General features: G+C 42.2%; 1 protein-coding gene across 1 annotated transcript; it reads left to right on the top strand.

Annotated features, from left to right (window-relative positions):
- The first annotated feature begins 5,719 nt into the window (after positions 1 to 5,719).
- Positions 5,720 to 16,615, top strand: LOC110524197 (retinal homeobox protein Rx1-like). The gene is made up of 4 exons (XM_021603619.3): positions 5,720 to 6,093; positions 8,000 to 8,390; positions 11,509 to 11,762; positions 13,002 to 16,615. Exons 2-4 carry the CDS (start codon positions 8,117 to 8,119, stop codon positions 13,440 to 13,442), a joined length of 969 nt encoding a protein of 322 aa, XP_021459294.2. The 5' UTR covers positions 5,720 to 6,093; positions 8,000 to 8,116; the 3' UTR covers positions 13,443 to 16,615.
- Positions 16,616 to 17,958: the final 1,343 nt, after the last annotated feature.

Raw genomic sequence — 17,958 nt, forward strand, 5'->3', positions numbered from 1 at the left:
TTTTTAAACTTTAGTTTATTAGTCAATATTTTCTTAACTCTATTTCTTGAACTGCGTTGTTGGTTAAGGGCTTGTAAGTAAGCATTTCACAGTAAGGTCTGCACCTGTTGTATTCGGAAGATGTGACGAATAAAATTTGATTTGATTTAGTCACATTATGGCAGACAGAGAACAACTGATTTGGCCAGGAGCATTGTTCCTGAACAGCTTTTTATTACGTTAAAGTTAGGCAACCTAAAACTAATCTACATAGCATCTTAAACTTATCTTTAGACTTCAAATCAAATCAAAGTCTATTTGTCACATGCGCCGAATACAACAGGTGCGCTGAATGCAACCTTTCAGTGAAACGCTTACTTACAGGCTCTAACCAATGGTGCGAAAAAAAAGGTATGTGTGTGTGTAGGTAAGTAAAGAAATAAAACAACAGTAAAAAGACATTTGAAAAAAGAGTAGCAAGGCTTTATACAGACACCTGTTAGTCAGGCTTATTGAGGTAGTATGGACATGTACTGTAGGTATCTTAAAGTGACTATGCATATATGATGAACAGAGAGTAGCAGAAGCGTAAAAAGAGGGGTTGGAGGGTGGTGGGAAACAATGCAGATAGCCCAAGGTAGTATGTACATGAATGTATAGTTAAAGTGACCATGCATATAAGATAAACAGAGAGTAGCAACAGCGTAAAAGAGGGGTTGGGTCGGTGACACAATGCAAATAGTCCGGGTAACCATCTGGTTACCTCTTCAGGAGTCTTATGGCTTGGGTGTAAAAACTGTTGAGAAGCCTTTTTGTCCTAGACTTGGCACTCCGGTACCGCTTGCCATGCAGTAGTAGAGAGAACAGTCTATGACTGGGGTGGCTGTTGTCTTTGACATTTTTTAGGGCCTTCCTCTGATATCGCCTGATGTAGAGGTCCTAGATGGCAGGCAGCTTTGCCCCAGTGATATACTGGGCCGTACGCACTACCCTCTGAAGTGCCTTGCGGTAGGAGGCCAAGGAATTGCTGTACCAGGCAGTTATGCAACCGGTCAGGATGCTCTCCATGTTGCAGCTGTAGAACCTTTTGAGGATATCAGGACCCATGCCAAATTTTTTTTGTTTCCTGAGGGGGAATAGGCTTTGTCGTGCCCTCTTCACGACTGTCTTGGTGTGTTTGAACCAATGTAGTTTGTTGTTGATGGAAATTGAAGCTCTGAACCTGCTCCACTACAGCCCCGTCGATGAGAATGGGGACGTGCTCGGTGCTCCTTTTCCTGTAGTCCACAATCATCTCCTTAGTCTTAGTTACGTTGAGGAATACGATGTTATTCTGGCACCACCCAGCCAGGTCTCTGACCTCCCTATTGGCTGTCTCGTCGTTGTCGGTGATCAGGCCTACCACTGTTGTGTCATCAGCAAACTTAATGATGGTGTTGGAGTCGTGCCTGGCCATGCAGTCGTGGGTGAACAGGGAGTACAGGAGGGGACTGAGCACGCACCCCTGGGGAGCTCCAGTGTTGAGGATCAGCGTGGCAGATGTGTTGCTACCTACCCTCACCACCTGGGGGCGGCCTGTCAGGAAGTCCAGGATCCAGTTGTAGAGGGAGGTGTGTAGTCCCAGGTTCCTTAGCTTGGTGATGAGCTTTGAGGGTACTATGGTGCTGAACGCTGAGCTGAAGTCAATGAACAGCATTCTCACATAGGTGTTCCTTTTGTCCAGGTGGGAAAGGGCAGTGTGGAGTGCAATAGAGATTGCATCATCTGTGGATCTGTTTGGGCGGTATGCAAATTGGAGTGGGACTCCGGCCGCAAAACCTGAACCTATAGGGGAGGGTCTGGGTGGGCGTCTGTCCGCGGTGGCGGCTCTGGCGCGGGACGTGGATCCCAACTTCAACACAGTTTTTCTCCGCCTCATTGTCCCCCTCCATGGCCTCCTAAACAAGGCGACCCTCGCCGCCGACCTCGGACTGGGGACCCTAGAAATGGGTCCCGAATGGACGGGAGATTCCGGCAGCGCCGGACAGGCGGGAGACTCCGGCAGCGCCGGACAGGTGGGAGACTCCGGCAGCTCCGGAGTGAAGGGCGGCTCTGGCAGCTCCTGGCTGGCTGACGGCTCTGGCAGGTCCTGGCTGGCTGACGGCTCTGGCAGCTCCTGGCTGGTTGACGGCTCTAGCAGCTCCTGGCTGGTTGACGGCTCAGGACAGACGGGAGACTCTGGCGGCTCAGGACAGACGGGAGACTCTGGAGGCTCAGGACAGAAGGAAGGCTCTGGCAGCGCTGGACAGGCGGGAGCACCTGTAGGCAGAAGACGGAGAGACAGCCTGGTGCGGGGGGGCTGCCTGGAGCTCTTGAGCACCAGGCCTGCCCAACCTTACCTGGTTGAATGCTCCCGGTAGCCAGGCCAATGCGGCAAGGTGGAATAGCCCGCACTGGGCTGGCGAACCAGGGACACCATACGTAAGGCTGGTGCCATGTACGCCGGCCCGAGGAGACGCACTGGAGACCAGATGCGTAAAGCCGGCTTCATGGCACCTGGCTCGATGCCCACTCTAGCCCGGCTGATATGAGGCACCGGGCTATGCACACGCACTGGGTAGACTGTGCGCTCCACCGCATAACGAGGTGCCTGCCCGGTCCCTCTCTCTCTCCTATAAGCACGGGAAGTTGGCGCATGTCTCCTACCTGGCTTCACCACAATCCCCATGTTCCCCCCCAAGAAATGTTTGGGGCTGCCTCCAGCCGCGCTGCCGTGCTGCCTCCTCATACCAGCGCCTCTCTGCCTTCGCTGCCTCCAGCTCTGCCTTGGGACAGCGATATTCCCCTGGCTGTGCCCAGGGTCCTTTACCGTCCATAATCTCCTCCCAAGTCCAGGAGTCTTATGTTCACTGCTGCTGCCCATTACCACGCCGCTTGGTCCTTTTGTTGTTGATGTTTCTGTAACGGCAGATCTCCTCTTCGTCTGAAGAGGAGTAAGGATCGGACCAAGATGCAGCGTGGTAAGTGTCCATAATGTTTTTAATAAAGACAAATGAACACTTGAACAAAACAATAAACGATAACGTGAAATCTACAAAAACCGAAAACGTACCGTGTGGCGACAAACACACACACGGAAACAAACACCCACAAACCAACAGTGAAACCCAGGCTGCCTAAGTATGATTCTCAATCAGAGACAACTAACGACACCTGCCTCTGATTGAGAACCATACTAGGCCGAAACAGAAACCAAACATAGAAAAACAAACATAGACTGCCCACCCCAACTCACGCCCTGACCATACTAAATAAAGACAAAACAAAGGAAATAAAGGTCAGAACGTGTCAATTTTTCTACTTTTTTTTTTTTTAATTGTTGTTTGTGATTGTTTTTGCTGCCATTGACAAGCCAACATTCCCGTTAAAACTATTAAAGAGATTAAATTAAACTATTATTGGTAGTCTGGTAAACTTTCATTGGTAGTCTACAACCAGAGATCTCAATGTTAACTCTTCTTTCACTGAACATTCCACATTCAATTCAATTCAATTAGCTGCGCAACCACACTTTCACGTCTTTAAAATTGAATTTCATTGGAGCCAACACTGGATGCCATCTATAACTGACATACATAAAACAATTTCTGCCTGGGTTAATCCACAAACAAAATAAAAACGGATGTGCTGATCCACCATGGGCTCTGCCGCCTCAGCCATACTGTCAATGTATCATCAACACGTTCACTCCTATTTATAGAGTTTATCTTGTGCTTGCTACAAAAAAAAAGTTTGTTATGTTGTGATCATGTAACGATCTTCTTCATCTGAGGAACAGGAATAGGAAGGTTCAGACCAATATGCAGCGTGGTACGTGTCCATGTTAAATTTATTACAACTGAACACAAAATAACAAACGTGAAACAACGAAAATCGAAACAGTTCTGTATGGTGAAAACACAGACACAGAAAACAACTACCCACAAACACCAGGTGGGAACAGGCTACCTAAGTATGGTTCTCAATCAGAGACAACGATGCCAGCTGCCTCTGATTGGGAACCATACCAGGCCAAACACATAGAAATAGAAAACATAGAACACAAAACATAGAATGCCCACCCCAACTCACGCCCTGACCAAACTAAAATAGAGACATAAAAAAGGAGCTAAGGTCAGGACGTGACAGATCATGAGAAAATGATCATGTGATCTCGACAAAACAACTTTTGATATGTTGTGACCACAAAAAATATATATTTTGGCATATCGATAAAACAATATTTTTTTAATGAATTCACATGTCCTCACTGGACTTCCGTAGAGGTCCTCGGAAATCTCTGGAAAAGTCCTTAATCTCATTAAAGGAAGGGTTGATCTCTGTGGCACTCAACCTCTCCAAGCCCAGGCAAGGTTTCAGAGTGGCCAACTGGTGCAAATACTCTCTTAAAACAACAGCATCCTCCCAAATACCTCCATCGGCACAGGAACATGTTTATGTGACAAAAAGTTATAGATGGGCCAATATGAATTATGTTAGTAAATAATGTAATTGTTTTTGTTTCTTGTATTTTGTAACCTTTTTAGTCATATGCTAATCTTAATTTTGATTCCTCATGCATTATCACCGTGATTTATTCAAAATAAACCACAGAAAATTGATTCAAATAGTGTTATGTGACAAAATTCCATTCATTGTTTCTATGTGTCATAGTGATTTAGTATATGTGGATTGACCATGGTATGATCATGTAATGAACACTTGCAACAATTAGTCCAAGCCAATTGACACAATTCGGGTTAAATCCTTAATGAGCTGTTAAACAGGTCTGAGATCACTCCTCTTGAATTGATCTGGTCACTAATTGTTTATTTTCTTTATTGGACATATTATGTCCACTAGCCATCATACATTTTGTAGCTACAGGTTGTAAACATATTACTTTATGTTAATTATGCCCCATTACATAGGTGTGCTATAGATGTGTATAATTGGATGTTTTACAAGTTCAGTATGACCACATCCAGTGTATTAATGTAATACATCCAGTGTATTATTTGAAAACATTATTTTTTACATTACTATTTGTTAATTGAGGTACATTTTAATTTCATTGTTTTTAACCTCTCTCCAAGTTAGGCAAGTTAATTGCATTTAATTGCATTAGTTTTCCCCCATGTTTAATTCCCCTCATTAGTGATGGGTCATTGCTTGATTTACTACTTGCAATACTAATTGCCTCAAGAAGTAAAAGCTCCATGCTGATGACTGTCATTTGCTTTTCTGTTTTTCTATTGCAAACGAACAAACTGATTTGAAATACATATTGCTAATTATATTATCTGTCACTTTTCATGTTGCATAAATACATTTGAAATAGGTTGTAGCTGGATATTTACTTTGACTTCTGATTTAAGTTTAATATTAAAACGTTTTATTCTATAATACGTTAAATTAATATTTACTCAAAATTGAAAGCTTTTCAAAATGTTTTAAAAAATGTGTCAACATGAGTTCAGGTCTTCACGCTGTTCTCCATTCTCATGCACCATGTATAACTTGTCCCTACCAGAGTTTTTATGTAGTCTTTCTCTGGAATAATGAGGGGATTAGTGAAAACTTTCAGTCAGACCTTTGTCTTTAAAACAATAGATTTCTGAAAGAAAGTCTTGTCATGGCTTCATTAGCCCCAGCCTCCTCCTGTGGGGTGAATGTAAGCTACATTTACTGCAATTACTTGACTAGAAAACAACTGTCAATCATTCTTAAAGGGGAAGGATTCCAATTAATAACCTCTTTAATCCGCTCATTTTATTTCCATTCACCAGCACTAGGTTACTCTCTCTCTGCACTTTGAAAAGACTATAGCCTGCAACAAAACCACATTAGTTGTCAAGCTTGTTTTGTGCACACACGTTTTGTTGTGTTTTTCAGCGTATTATGCACATTGTTTTTGAAGAAAGGCTAGAGAGGATGCAAGGTAAAATAGACAGGGCTTGAGATTTGCGCGGCTTTGGTGTGCAGCACCCGGACAAGGGGCGTGAACTACCTCAGTAGTTGAAGTGAAGTGTTGGAGGAAACAGGTGGAATATTGACAGTTCAACTTCATGCGCTCAGCACGTCATTTCTTCAAAGGTATGTTCAAACCGCTATTACTATTACCACCGCAAATGTTTGTGACATTTAGGCAACTATAAAAGAAAGGTTAACGTTTTATTAGTCTAACATAATGTGTCTATATGACATTTAAATCGGAGGAGATGGACACTGAAAGTGAGAATGTTGTTAGTATTGGAAACCATTTTTGTTTTCCACAAAGTATAGAATTACAGTATCAGCTAAATATAAAATACAAAGATTCTGCATTTTAAGGACTATGCATTGTACTTTGTATATTTTAATACAACAATGATATGCCTAGTGCTTAAACATGTGCTCTTGAATATCATTCAACTATATTATATTGAATATCATAGAATACAATGCAACAGAGTACAATACAATACAACTATGCAAATGTATAATATGTAGGGCATAGTTACATTTTGTTAATTTCACATTTGGTCCTTTTAAGTTTATGTATATTTATTCAGTAAAGGGTTTCTTACCTCTACTGTATAAAGCAACGTATTACAATTTCATGGTTAATATTTTATAAATTCATGTTAACCAAGATTTTGCTCCAAAGCAAAGTTTTTTTTCTGTCAAATGTAACTTTTGCCCTAAACTTCAAGCTGTGGGCCTGTCCATGTCATTATAAACGTGTTAAATATAGCTATGTAAATAAGATATTTCAGAAAGCAATTTATCAACTTGTCTTTGATTAACAACAATATCAACAAGGCAGGTCCTACAGGCCCTAGTTCTGTCACACCTGGACTACTGACCAGTCATGTGGTCAGGTCCCACATAGGGGGACTTGGGAAAATTACAACTGTCCCAGAACAGGGCAGCACGGCTGGCCCTTAAATGTACACGTAGAGCTAACATTAATAATATGCATGTCAATCTCGCAAGGCTCAAGGTGGAGGAGAGATTGACATCATCACTAATTGTTTTTGTGAGCGGTACTGACATGTTGAATGCACCAAGATGTCTGTTTAAACTACAAGCACACAGCTTGGACACCCATGCATACCCCACAAGACATGCCACCAGAGGTCTCTTCACAGTTCCCAAGTCCAGAACAGACTTTGGGAGGCACACAGTACTACATAGAGCCACGACTACAAGGAACTCTATTCCACATCAAGTAACTCACGCCAGCAGTAAAACCAGATAAAACAAAACGGATACAAATACACCTTATGGAACAGCAAACACACACATACAAACTCACATACCATACACACTCTACACACACGTACACCTGTATTGTGTATTGTAGTAGAGTAGTGGCTTGAGGGCACACTTAATGGATTGTGAAATCTGTTTTAAAATCTATTTTAACGTTTAACATTTTTATTCTAATGTATTATGCCTTCATTTTTGCTGGCCCCAGGAGCAGCTAATGGTGATCCATAATAAATACAAATACAGATTGATTTTATGTTAATGCTTTATAATATACTAAAGTCTATCACGTCAATCACACCTATCAATTTCATTGCACTCAATGTGCTTGGTAATGAGTTTATGCAATAGAATAAAGAGGCTCTGTCTTTTATCATCCGCTTTATAATTATATCATGGCTCATTAAAAGATAAACCTCAGTGACAGATCCATGTTCTGATAGACAACACATATACCATAAACACCATTTAACTATTGCTGTATAGCACATTGTGACATCGGCTGACGTAAAAAGGGCTTTAGAAATACATTTGATTGATTGATTGATTTAGCCCCCCAAAATGTTTGCTGATATTTTGTTGATATTGAATAGATTATGTTAGTACAATTATTGATTGTATGTTATAGTGGTGGTAGGTAGTACTAGTAGTATATGAGAGTGTTTGAGAATGTTGATGTGGCACTACTAAATGGCAAAGACTCAAGACTGGCTTCTGATCATGTGATGACTGTGACTTTGTTTTGCAGGTGCACAGAACTTGTGGAGGACATCTTTAAAACTCATCCTTGGACCTGTTCCTTCACAAAGCCGAGCCAAGTCTACTTTCCCCCGCTAAAGGATAGAGAGAGCATCCAAACGTTCAAATGCATTTATCACTGGATACCATGAGCATGGTGGACGACAGCTGCCTCTCACCCAGTAACTTCCACGAGATGGTGAAAGGAGGGGGGGCGGCGATGGGGGGCCGCGTCCACAGCATTGATGTCATCCTGGGCTTCAGCAAAGACCAGGACCCCCTGCTCAGCCCATCTGGGGGCCCAGGGCTTCACAAAGTGGGCGTGGATGACCTGGGAGACCCTGGGAAGCAGGACCCAGCACAGCCCTACGGGCACCTCTCAGAGCAGCAGTCCTACCATGGTGAGTCTCTTAGGTGTGAGATAAACACTCCACTGGGCATACTGTAAATCACTGTTCTGATTCTAGGGCATTTATGGCCAGCCCACTCTCTGCATGTACAGTATATGTTTGAGGCCAAAACACATTAAGACACGTCGACACGTCGCTGGTGTTCATAAGTTATCAATCAAGCCCTCTCACTTCAAGCTTTGCTGCATTTGATAGGAACATACTGCATGTAGGAAGCAGCTAAGATTATGTCAAGGAGACAGAAGATTGATTGTATTAAATGTATTGTATTGATTACCAAGGGGGACATTTTATTGTCACAGTCATACAATAAGGCACATTACAGACTTAAAGTGTGGCATTAAAACACACACAATCACATGCAATCTAGATGGCAGGGGAAGACACCAAACAAATACATGATAATGTGTATTTTTCATTTAATTCTAATTTTCATACCAACATTTAATTTAAGTGGACCACAAAGTGTGTCGGAGGATCCTGTCTATGATGCCTGAACTTGCACACTTCCCTTTGTCTTTTTGTGATGTAATGATTAGCAGCTTTACTTAAGTCATTAAGACTTGATTATTTCCATTGCATCAATGCGTTGAGGCGACGATGACCTCAATGGCTGCATTGGTTGTAGCCTTGCAGAGAGTCCGGGTCGTTTCTCAACAGCTCACAGAATGAAATAGAACATTATATTGTATCTCTAGGGGGGGGGGCAGTAGATGACATGTGTCTGTACCTTGTAAATACTGTGAAATCATGCTGAGATTGAGAGATAAATCACAAAACAAGACGGTGAGGGGGTTTCATCCCAAATCCCATCCCCTTGTGGAATTCCCCTAATCTTCTCTTGGACACAGATGAGATTTTACAGTGGTGCAGTTTCATTTCATTAACATTTCAACTCTGCATAAAATGTGACGTTTTTTAATCTATGGTAGTTTTTACATTCTGGTTACTATCTATGGGGTCATAAAAACAAAGGTTTTAGTGAAACACGTAGCACAAACCAGCATTTGATGACTCATGAAATTACAACGTAATTGGAAGTGTCTTATGACAGTGTTGGTAATTATAAAATATGATCATAAGCACTGTTCAACCAGTGCAACAGCAATGGCTAAATTCTTGTTTGTTTCCACTTAATATTCAGCACTTATTTACATGTCCTTAACACATAACTGACTTGTTAGTCATCCCTGTTCCGTCTGAATGGGCATTTTGTACTACATCGCGTCACTTTGTCCCCTCCACATTGAGGTTTTCTGCTGGACTGTAAACATGACAAGGTCTTTAGACGGGCGGTTCCGACAGGCCGACAGGCAGGGAGCTGGTCACTGAACCCAGCCTGACCCCTCCATTGTGCCACTATGGGCATTGTCGTAGGCTGTTAATGAGAGATAGATCAATGGACCCCAAAATCCTCCTAGCTGGCCCTGTCTGGGAATTGAAGGTTTTTCTTGGCTTTCTGTCCTGATTCTATCAAGCACTGGCTTGATATGAAGATCCATTCAGCAAGGTTTGGGTTTGTTAGTTCCTACTCGTCATGGGTTTGAACTGGGTTGGGCTAGCCATATTTAGTTTGGTGATTGTGCAATAAGGTTTCTTTCATCAAGTTTTTGCTAAACACTGTAAAGTAATGGTATCCATAGTTGGGGTCGCGACCTGGTCGCCAAAATTTAAATAATATTTTATTTATTTATAATTTAACAAAGAGTACAGATTATTGTATGGGACGATGTACAAACGTTTTTCAGAAAAATAATTAGAAGAAAAAATATGAAAAAATATGAAAATGTAATGAATTGAAGGTTATTTGTTGATGTAAAAATTGAAATGTACAGTTTTTTAAGATTGTGCTTGGTTGGGGTGAGGTCTCGAGAAATTATTGGGGGAAAAAATTAAATTCTGAAATTCTGGTGAAAAAGTTTGAATACCACTGCTGTAAAGTGAAACACCCAAAGAGTCCCTATCTCTCCATGTGCTATACAGTTATGTGGTCATTGGGAACTGGTCATGAATATCACCCACAATACCAAACCAAACTGACAACCTATTACTTTTATGTGAGGGACAAATTACAGAATTGACAAGAGAGTAATGTTACCATTATGAAGTAATATTTCAAATGTGTCAATAAAGGCTGTCCCAATAAAGTGTCCCGATAGATAATGTGTTTACCAATAATGAATTATACCATACAGGACTAGTGCACAGATCACTGCTATGATGGCAGAAGCGTAGACAACTGATCTGATGGTCATCTTTGTGCCCAATATAATTTGATTACCCTTTTTTGATAATTCCAATTCAACAACCACGATGACAGCGTTTTATGGCTTTTACCTTGTAATGTTTACAGTATTTTCCTGATTATGGGACTGATACAAATGAAGGTCCTACGTAGATTACAGTTAAGAATACATGGAAGCTATCAGAGGAATTAACAGGCTGCATCTGTTTCCCTCTGAGGATTAGTGGAAACCTGCAGTGAAAGCCTTAGCGAGTCAGCGCCGTGTATGCTGTTCATGTATGCTGTTCATGTATGCTGCTCATGTATGCTGCTCATGTATGCTTCGTTACAAGGCAGGAGGACAATCTATATGTCTTTCTGCATGCGTAGAGTAAGGCACAACTTCAGCTTTATTTGGCCTACAGTAGCCTATTGTTGCAGGTGTCAAATGTGTGTGTCCTGGGACGTTTTCAGAACAAACAAGTTATTAAGGGTTTGTGGAGCTCATTTGAATATTCCATGTTTTCAGCTTTTGTCAACCCCTAACTCTTCAACAGCTAGACCTTTCTTCACTGTCTTTTTCCTATTTTCCCATTTCAATGATTTTTCATTCACATTGGCCTTTTAATTGTGAAGAATCCCTGTCTAGCGAAGACAGACGTTGATTAGACATAACATATGGCTATTGATGATAGGAGAGCCTGAAACCAACATTTGTCTCACAAGCTAACGATACTTAACTATGCAAAGCTTGAGAATGAACGACTTACCTTTGCAAAGAAAGCCAAAGAAGCTTGTTTGGTTAAATCAAAATGAGTCCAAGTCACTTTGTTGATGGTTTCATCTAATGTGAATCTCTTCCCTCTCTCGCTATGGGCTCTACAGATTCAGGACTGTACTCGGACAAGTGTGATGGGGAAATTAGTGATCTGAGGAAGAGTGTGGATAGCAATGGAGGGAAAAGTCCGGAGCCCTGCGAGGAAGAGCAGCCCAAGAAGAAGCACCGACGCAACCGCACCACCTTCACCACGTACCAGCTGCACGAGCTGGAGCGTGCCTTCGAGAAGTCTCATTACCCCGACGTGTACAGCCGTGAGGAGCTGGCTATGAAGGTTAACCTGCCTGAAGTCAGAGTTCAGGTAGGTTTGTCCACCACCACTTTTACTGGTACTGTGCTCTGCCCTGGTCAACTCCTCTGACTTTCTTGCCAATCATTGTGACTAGGAGTGGACTCAAATACTAACATCTCTGATCAGGTGCAACCTTGATCCAATGTGAATTCAGCCACCAGGTAAATTGATTGAAGCTGAATATCAATCATCCATCAAATGTATTTATAAAGCCTTTTTTACATCAGCAGGTGAGTTAAATGGTTAAAGGGCTTATGTTTTCTAATGAAAAACCTCAGTGGGTCAGAAATACCTTCTCTGAATCTTTAGATGATAATGGTGAGTGACGATAGGAGATCTTTACTGTTGGGCCGATTTCTAGATCCTCAGGAGCTTCAAGGTCACTCACAGCAGGCGTTACACTATAAATACAGACAAGTAACAAAGCAAGCTGTGTCCTGCCCACACAAGCTCAGGTCAGACATAAGAAGGTTGTCTTAGCAGGGCATAGTGCAGAAAAAAGGGCAAGGTCTTATAGCAAAATCTAAGGGCAAAGTCTTAAAGCACGGCAAAATGACACAGTAGGTATGGATGAAGGTCGAAATGATTAAGATTGGTCAGTACAGTTAAAATACTCTGTACTGTAAATACAACTATAGCTGTTGTTCACCAAGCGCCCAGGGCAATTGATTGGAGTGTATTACAATTGGCAAATTGCTTATTTTTCCAATCCAACAAAATGTAGAAATCCAAAATACTAACCATTCAAGAATACCACTGTTCAATTAGTTGATGATTATTTATTTAGATGGTTTACTTGAATAGAGACGATGCAGCTAAAATATTGATATTATGGACTTGACCTGCTGAGGGATGACGTTTTACTGTAGGGCCTGAACATGCTCCACATCAGCACATTATGCCCATAGGTGCTCTGAGACTCCAGTAGGTACCAAACTTTAAATTAAGACAAGTGTCACTGTCCAAACCTTGCTGACAATGGCTCAGGTCCCAGGTTCTCTAGGGACATCCCAACAATTGTGCAAGACAGCAGTGCAAAGGGGGCTAAGTCTTAGAGCAGGCCAAAACAAGGACAACACTGGAGGTCTCAGAACATTTCAATACAATGATTCTTTATTTATGAGGATACTAAGAAACCAAAATAGGTAGCTTGATAAAGCACAATTCTAAACCCATTTGGTACCAATTGGAACGATCGGTGCTGTAAATACTCTGGACTATAAATCCAAACCCTCTGCCTTCCTCTAGGTGTGGTTCCAGAACCGCAGAGCCAAATGGAGGCGCCAGGAGAAGATGGACGCCAGCACCATGAAGCTGCATGACTCGCCCATGCTCTCCTTCAACCGGCCACCCATGCACAGCAACATGGGGCCCATGAGCAACGCCCTCCCCCTGGACCCCTGGCTGACCTCCCCTCTGTCCAGCGCCACCCCAGTCCACAGCATCCCGGGTTTCATGGGCCCAGGACAAGGCCTGCAGGGTGGCTACCCCAGCCACAGCTTCCTCAACAGCCCACCCATGGGCCAAGGGATGCAGTCCATGGCACCACCCCCATACCAGTGTTCCGGTCCTTTCACCGACAAATACCCAATGGAGGACGTGGACCAGAGGAGCTCCAGCATCGCCGCACTGAGGATGAAAGCCAAGGAACACATCCAGTCCATGGACAAAACCTGGCAGCCCATGTGATGGTCTGAGGAGGGCTATTGAAACTGTTTCCAGTCATGATTGGGGTTTTGGGCCATGATAATGGCATTTTTCACACAACAGGATTGCAGTGATGGCACCAACAAATGCTCAGTTACGACTGATGATATTTCTAAGATTTCCAACACCAGTGACATTTCTACCCTTTGTCAGCACTAGAATGGTTCTTGGTCTCTTTTTTGATTTCCATACTAGTGATGTGAAGGATTGGAAGTTGATGCATATTTTGTGTGCCACTATTCAAAAAGGTTTTTAATCTGGATTCTATGACACAGAATGTCAAGAAAGGCCTCGCAAAGGTAACTACACAAACATCCATTTTCCAAAAGGACTGCAAAGACTGCTCAAATTAACAAGGTTATGATAGAATACTTTTTTTTTTTTTATGAACTTTTATGAAGCAACTGGAACAAGGATTCCACTGGACACTAATTGCCCTTGATGGCAACTTTTAGATGTTTTATCCTAATCTAATAGTTTGGATTTCATATAAAAGGCAACAAATACTTCCTTCTCAGTAATTCTATAAAAATGCAAACACTGTACACTCTAGTCAGGTTTTGGGCCAGGCCTAATTGTGCCATTAGCTAAAGATCTATAACCATTCTTGCTTGTGACAAAGCACAATGCAATGTCTATGTAGCTCAGACCACAACTTGTCCAGCCACTGAGCTACTTGACACAGAAAATCCCAAAGAGTATTGGGTATTTTAAGTTTGTAATGCAGATCACTCAGCCTGTCCATGTGTTAATTTTGTTACTCAATGGTCTTTTATTTTTTGCAAGAGTAGTTTTAATGTTTTTGTTCTTTGCTGTTAACCATTGAATCTAATAATAAGTATACACCAACTCACGTCCCCTCCAAATCCTTTCATAAAATACATTCTGCAGAGTGCTCACACACGGTCACATTTAACTCTGCAAATTAAGGTTTGTGTATTTTCCTAATTAATCCAATTGTCTAATTTATCATGAATTTTACAGGTCAATTAACCAGTAATTCTCTCAGTATTTGTGAATGGCCATGCCATGTCTCCCATAATAGTAGTTGAAGGTTGCGGCAGTATGAATCGCTATGTCTATGACCCTGAAACACAGAATCATTCATCCAGTTATAATGGTCAGGTTATTTCAACACCTGGAGAAGAAGGATACCACCGCCACCTTGGATGAAACACTACATTTCTGTCTGTCTCGACTGCACTTATAGTGGAGAGCCTCTGTCCACACCGTGGGTTGTGGGGTCATGGTTGAGATATCCTGGCTCAAGCTTTCAGGGAGCTTTCAGCTGGGGATGCGTAAAACAATCTGTCATGCTATTTCATTTGAGAAGACGAGATGAACACCTTCTAACACCCAATTAACATCTATGAAAGTGATTTACTCCTAGTCGTCATTGACTTGAGGAAGATTGATGGTTGCCCTGAGGCTAACTTCAGACTGCAAACACACATGTCGATATACACACCATAGACTGCACACACACACTGATATCAACACCTTCTTTCACGATCTGGTAGGCCAAACAATGTAAGGCTCTTCTTTCTTGAGAATTGTTCTTGAGGAGTGCTACATATTAAAAGCCAATCTCTGAATTTGATGGCACCCTCAGTATGTGACATCTTGATTCTCTGAGGAAGCAATAACTGTTTTAGTAATTTTTTTGGAGAGCTGCTAAACATGTTTGGGTCAGTCGAAAAGAGTGATCTATGGCGTAAGCCTCCTACAGTGAGAAGGGAAGCCAGGAGACCTCCCTCTCACACGGAAGGGGTGGGAATAGGACAGGGGGACAGAGCGAAAGAGGCCACTGAAGTAACTTTTTATTTTTTTTTTTTGCCTCAGTGGCTGTTGGAGAAGAAAACGTGTTGGCAGCTTGGCCTTCCGTCACTGTGTGTACGTGCAGAGCAGCAGAAGGAGAACGGTCTGATGTGTCACCCTACATAGTTTCCTCTTTGTTCGGCACAATTGATCCAAGCCATCTTCTTTGTCTAAAGTCCGAGGGGGAAAACGGTCACAGACTGCACTAAATAGGCCTCTGTAGCGAGACCCCGGGAATGAAAAAAGAGCATGAATAGTCTATTCTGGCATATGTCGAAGAGATACTACATGGGGTGTACGGGTCCATTGTGGCATAATGTTTTGATAATGACTATATGCATATTTCATATGGTTTATGTATGGTAAAAAAGACAATCTTCGACCACGTTGTTAAATGATAACGTGTCATATCAAGGGCTACATAGGATTAAACATTTCTGATGTAAAATAATTTAGCATTTTGATTTTGACAATACTTTTACCAGGTAAATATTATTCATCCTATTGCAATGTGCAAGTGGTAACATTTAATTACTATTATTTCAGTGATAGTGTGTAGACTATCACAATATGGAGGAAGGAAATTCCATTACACAAAAGTGGAAATGTTGTAGCATTTGTTTTGAAAGGAAACTCAAAATGTTGCCGGACATATGATTTGTTCAGAGTGACAGAGTAGAACGGTTTAAAAAAAGTTTCCACAGAATTGTCAGTTCATCCAACTTACTGTTTGACTGGAGTTTACAACGTATTAGTTCTGTGTTACTGCAGATATAAATATGTTTCTTTGTCATAGACAGTAAAAGCCCCATTGGTCAATACACAAAGTAATATTCAGATGTTTTACTGATGTGTTATGGGATTCTATGCTCACCTCTCACGCTCAACATTGCTGATTTGCTAATTACGTCGGCTGTTCTTTTTTTTCTAATTTAATTGCAGTTGTCTAGTTTTTATGTTATCAGTGCATACTCTTTAGCTGTTAACTCTAGTCAGGTATTTTCAGGACCTCACACCCAACATAGAAACAGGGTTAGTTTGAACATTAAACAATATGTTTAGAAATGTTTGTTCCTCATGTGATACTGGGATCAAGATTAAGCCAAAGTTTAGATATAAAAAATATTTTAAAAATGCACTAGAAACTTGGGAAGTTTATTTTAGGTTTATATCTGAAAATATACAGGACACTTTTTATATCCCCATATAGACATCCTATTCGTTATATGTTCTAGTTCTGTTACTGTTTACTTTTATTTTGTCTGAAATGTTGATGTCCATGTTCTAGAAAACTTTAATATCTACTTAAAAAAATAAACAAATATAGTTTGATAGAATTGTTGTCTTCTGTCTCCTTTATCCTATCTACTCTATAAATCCACTGACTGTGAATATCTATCTACTGTAAATCTCTGAATATAAATGGATGGCTATAGGACGGTATCTGAAGTATATTATTAGGCCTACTGTAGTATGTGAGGGATAGAGATAGGATCTGACACAGTGGAGAAGTAGCCTCTCTTCGTCCCAGCCCCTCCTCTCCTCTCCCCTGGTCCCTGGCTGGTGGCATGGTGCCAGCCCGTTAGGAAGATGAGGCTCCAATCAATCAGGCTCCCAGGGGGGGGGCCCGGCCACAGGGCCCGCTGCTCGCTAATTGCCCCTGGGCGCTGCCGCTGCAGCACATGTTCACAGTGGGCTGTACCTGCCGCGCTTGCCTCTCCAGCATGTGAACCACACTCCCGGACAGATGGAAGCCCGGGAGGACCTCTCACCAGGGGCCATCTGGGGCCAAAACGTGAACAGTGAACACAACAGTGTGGGGAATGTAAAAACAAAAACATGATTTTAATCTGAATATTCTTTTTGGATCTGTGTGTGTTTGTAACTACCTGGTGTTTTTTTTGTGTGGAGGTCATTTAATGACAGATTATAAACTAAACTGTGTTGGAGAAAATGTTTTGGCAGACAAACAATTAAGCAATCACCCTTTAACCTTCAGAAAATATTTTCTCTCATCAGTAAAGCACACGTGCTGCTATATTGTTATTGGAGATCCAATCTAAACAGTGTTCTCCCAGAGCCAAACAAACAGCACTCTGTGTGGATTTCCATGGGAGGACATGGACATCCTAATCATGAGGGGGTAGGTGGGGTGGGGGGGGGACAAGAGAGAGGGAGTGTTAGCAATAGAGAGAGAGAGAGAGACACCGAGACAAAATGTTAGTGTGGAAGCGAGAGAGAGGGAGAGCAAGACAGAGAGCGAGAGCAGGGTGGGAGTAGTGAGGGTGGGATGGCTGCTCATCAGGGTTAATGATGTAGAAAATCCCCCAATTAGAGCCTTTTCCTGCGGGCCAGGATGAGTTCAGAGCAGGGTCCTCTGACAGCTCAGGGATTAGTGCCTGGGCCAGGCCGGGCCTGAGCAGACACTGACTGCTGGACATCTTGGCCGGGGCCGGGGTAGGCATGCGTTGCGCTGGAGTGAGGGGCACAAAGAAAAGCATGGGAAAAGAGCAGCAGATCAACATAGAAGCTTTTGTTGGGCGCGCTGTGCGAAATCCAACCATCTCCTCCAATTCCATTCTCATTCTGAATCAGGGCCAACACAGTGTGTTTGTGATTTATAGTCAGCATGCTATGTTGTCCACACACGGTGTTGGGAATGCTTCACAAATTGACCCCC

Source organism: Oncorhynchus mykiss, chromosome 5, assembly GCF_057628025.1.
Source record: "Oncorhynchus mykiss isolate SJ-2025 chromosome 5, ASM5762802v1, whole genome shotgun sequence".
Lineage (NCBI taxonomy): Eukaryota > Metazoa > Chordata > Actinopteri > Salmoniformes > Salmonidae > Oncorhynchus > Oncorhynchus mykiss.

Bases quoted from the DNA above. Each gene is read 5' to 3' on its own strand.
- LOC110524197 (XM_021603619.3), top strand. From the start codon at position 8,117: ATGCATTTATCACTGGATACCATGAGCATGGTGGACGACAGCTGCCTC. The intron at 8,391-11,508 runs GTGAGTCTCTTA...TGGGCTCTACAG, and splicing joins AGAGCAGCAGTCCTACCATG to ATTCAGGACTGTACTCGGAC. The intron at 11,763-13,001 runs GTAGGTTTGTCC...GCCTTCCTCTAG, and splicing joins TGCCTGAAGTCAGAGTTCAG to GTGTGGTTCCAGAACCGCAG.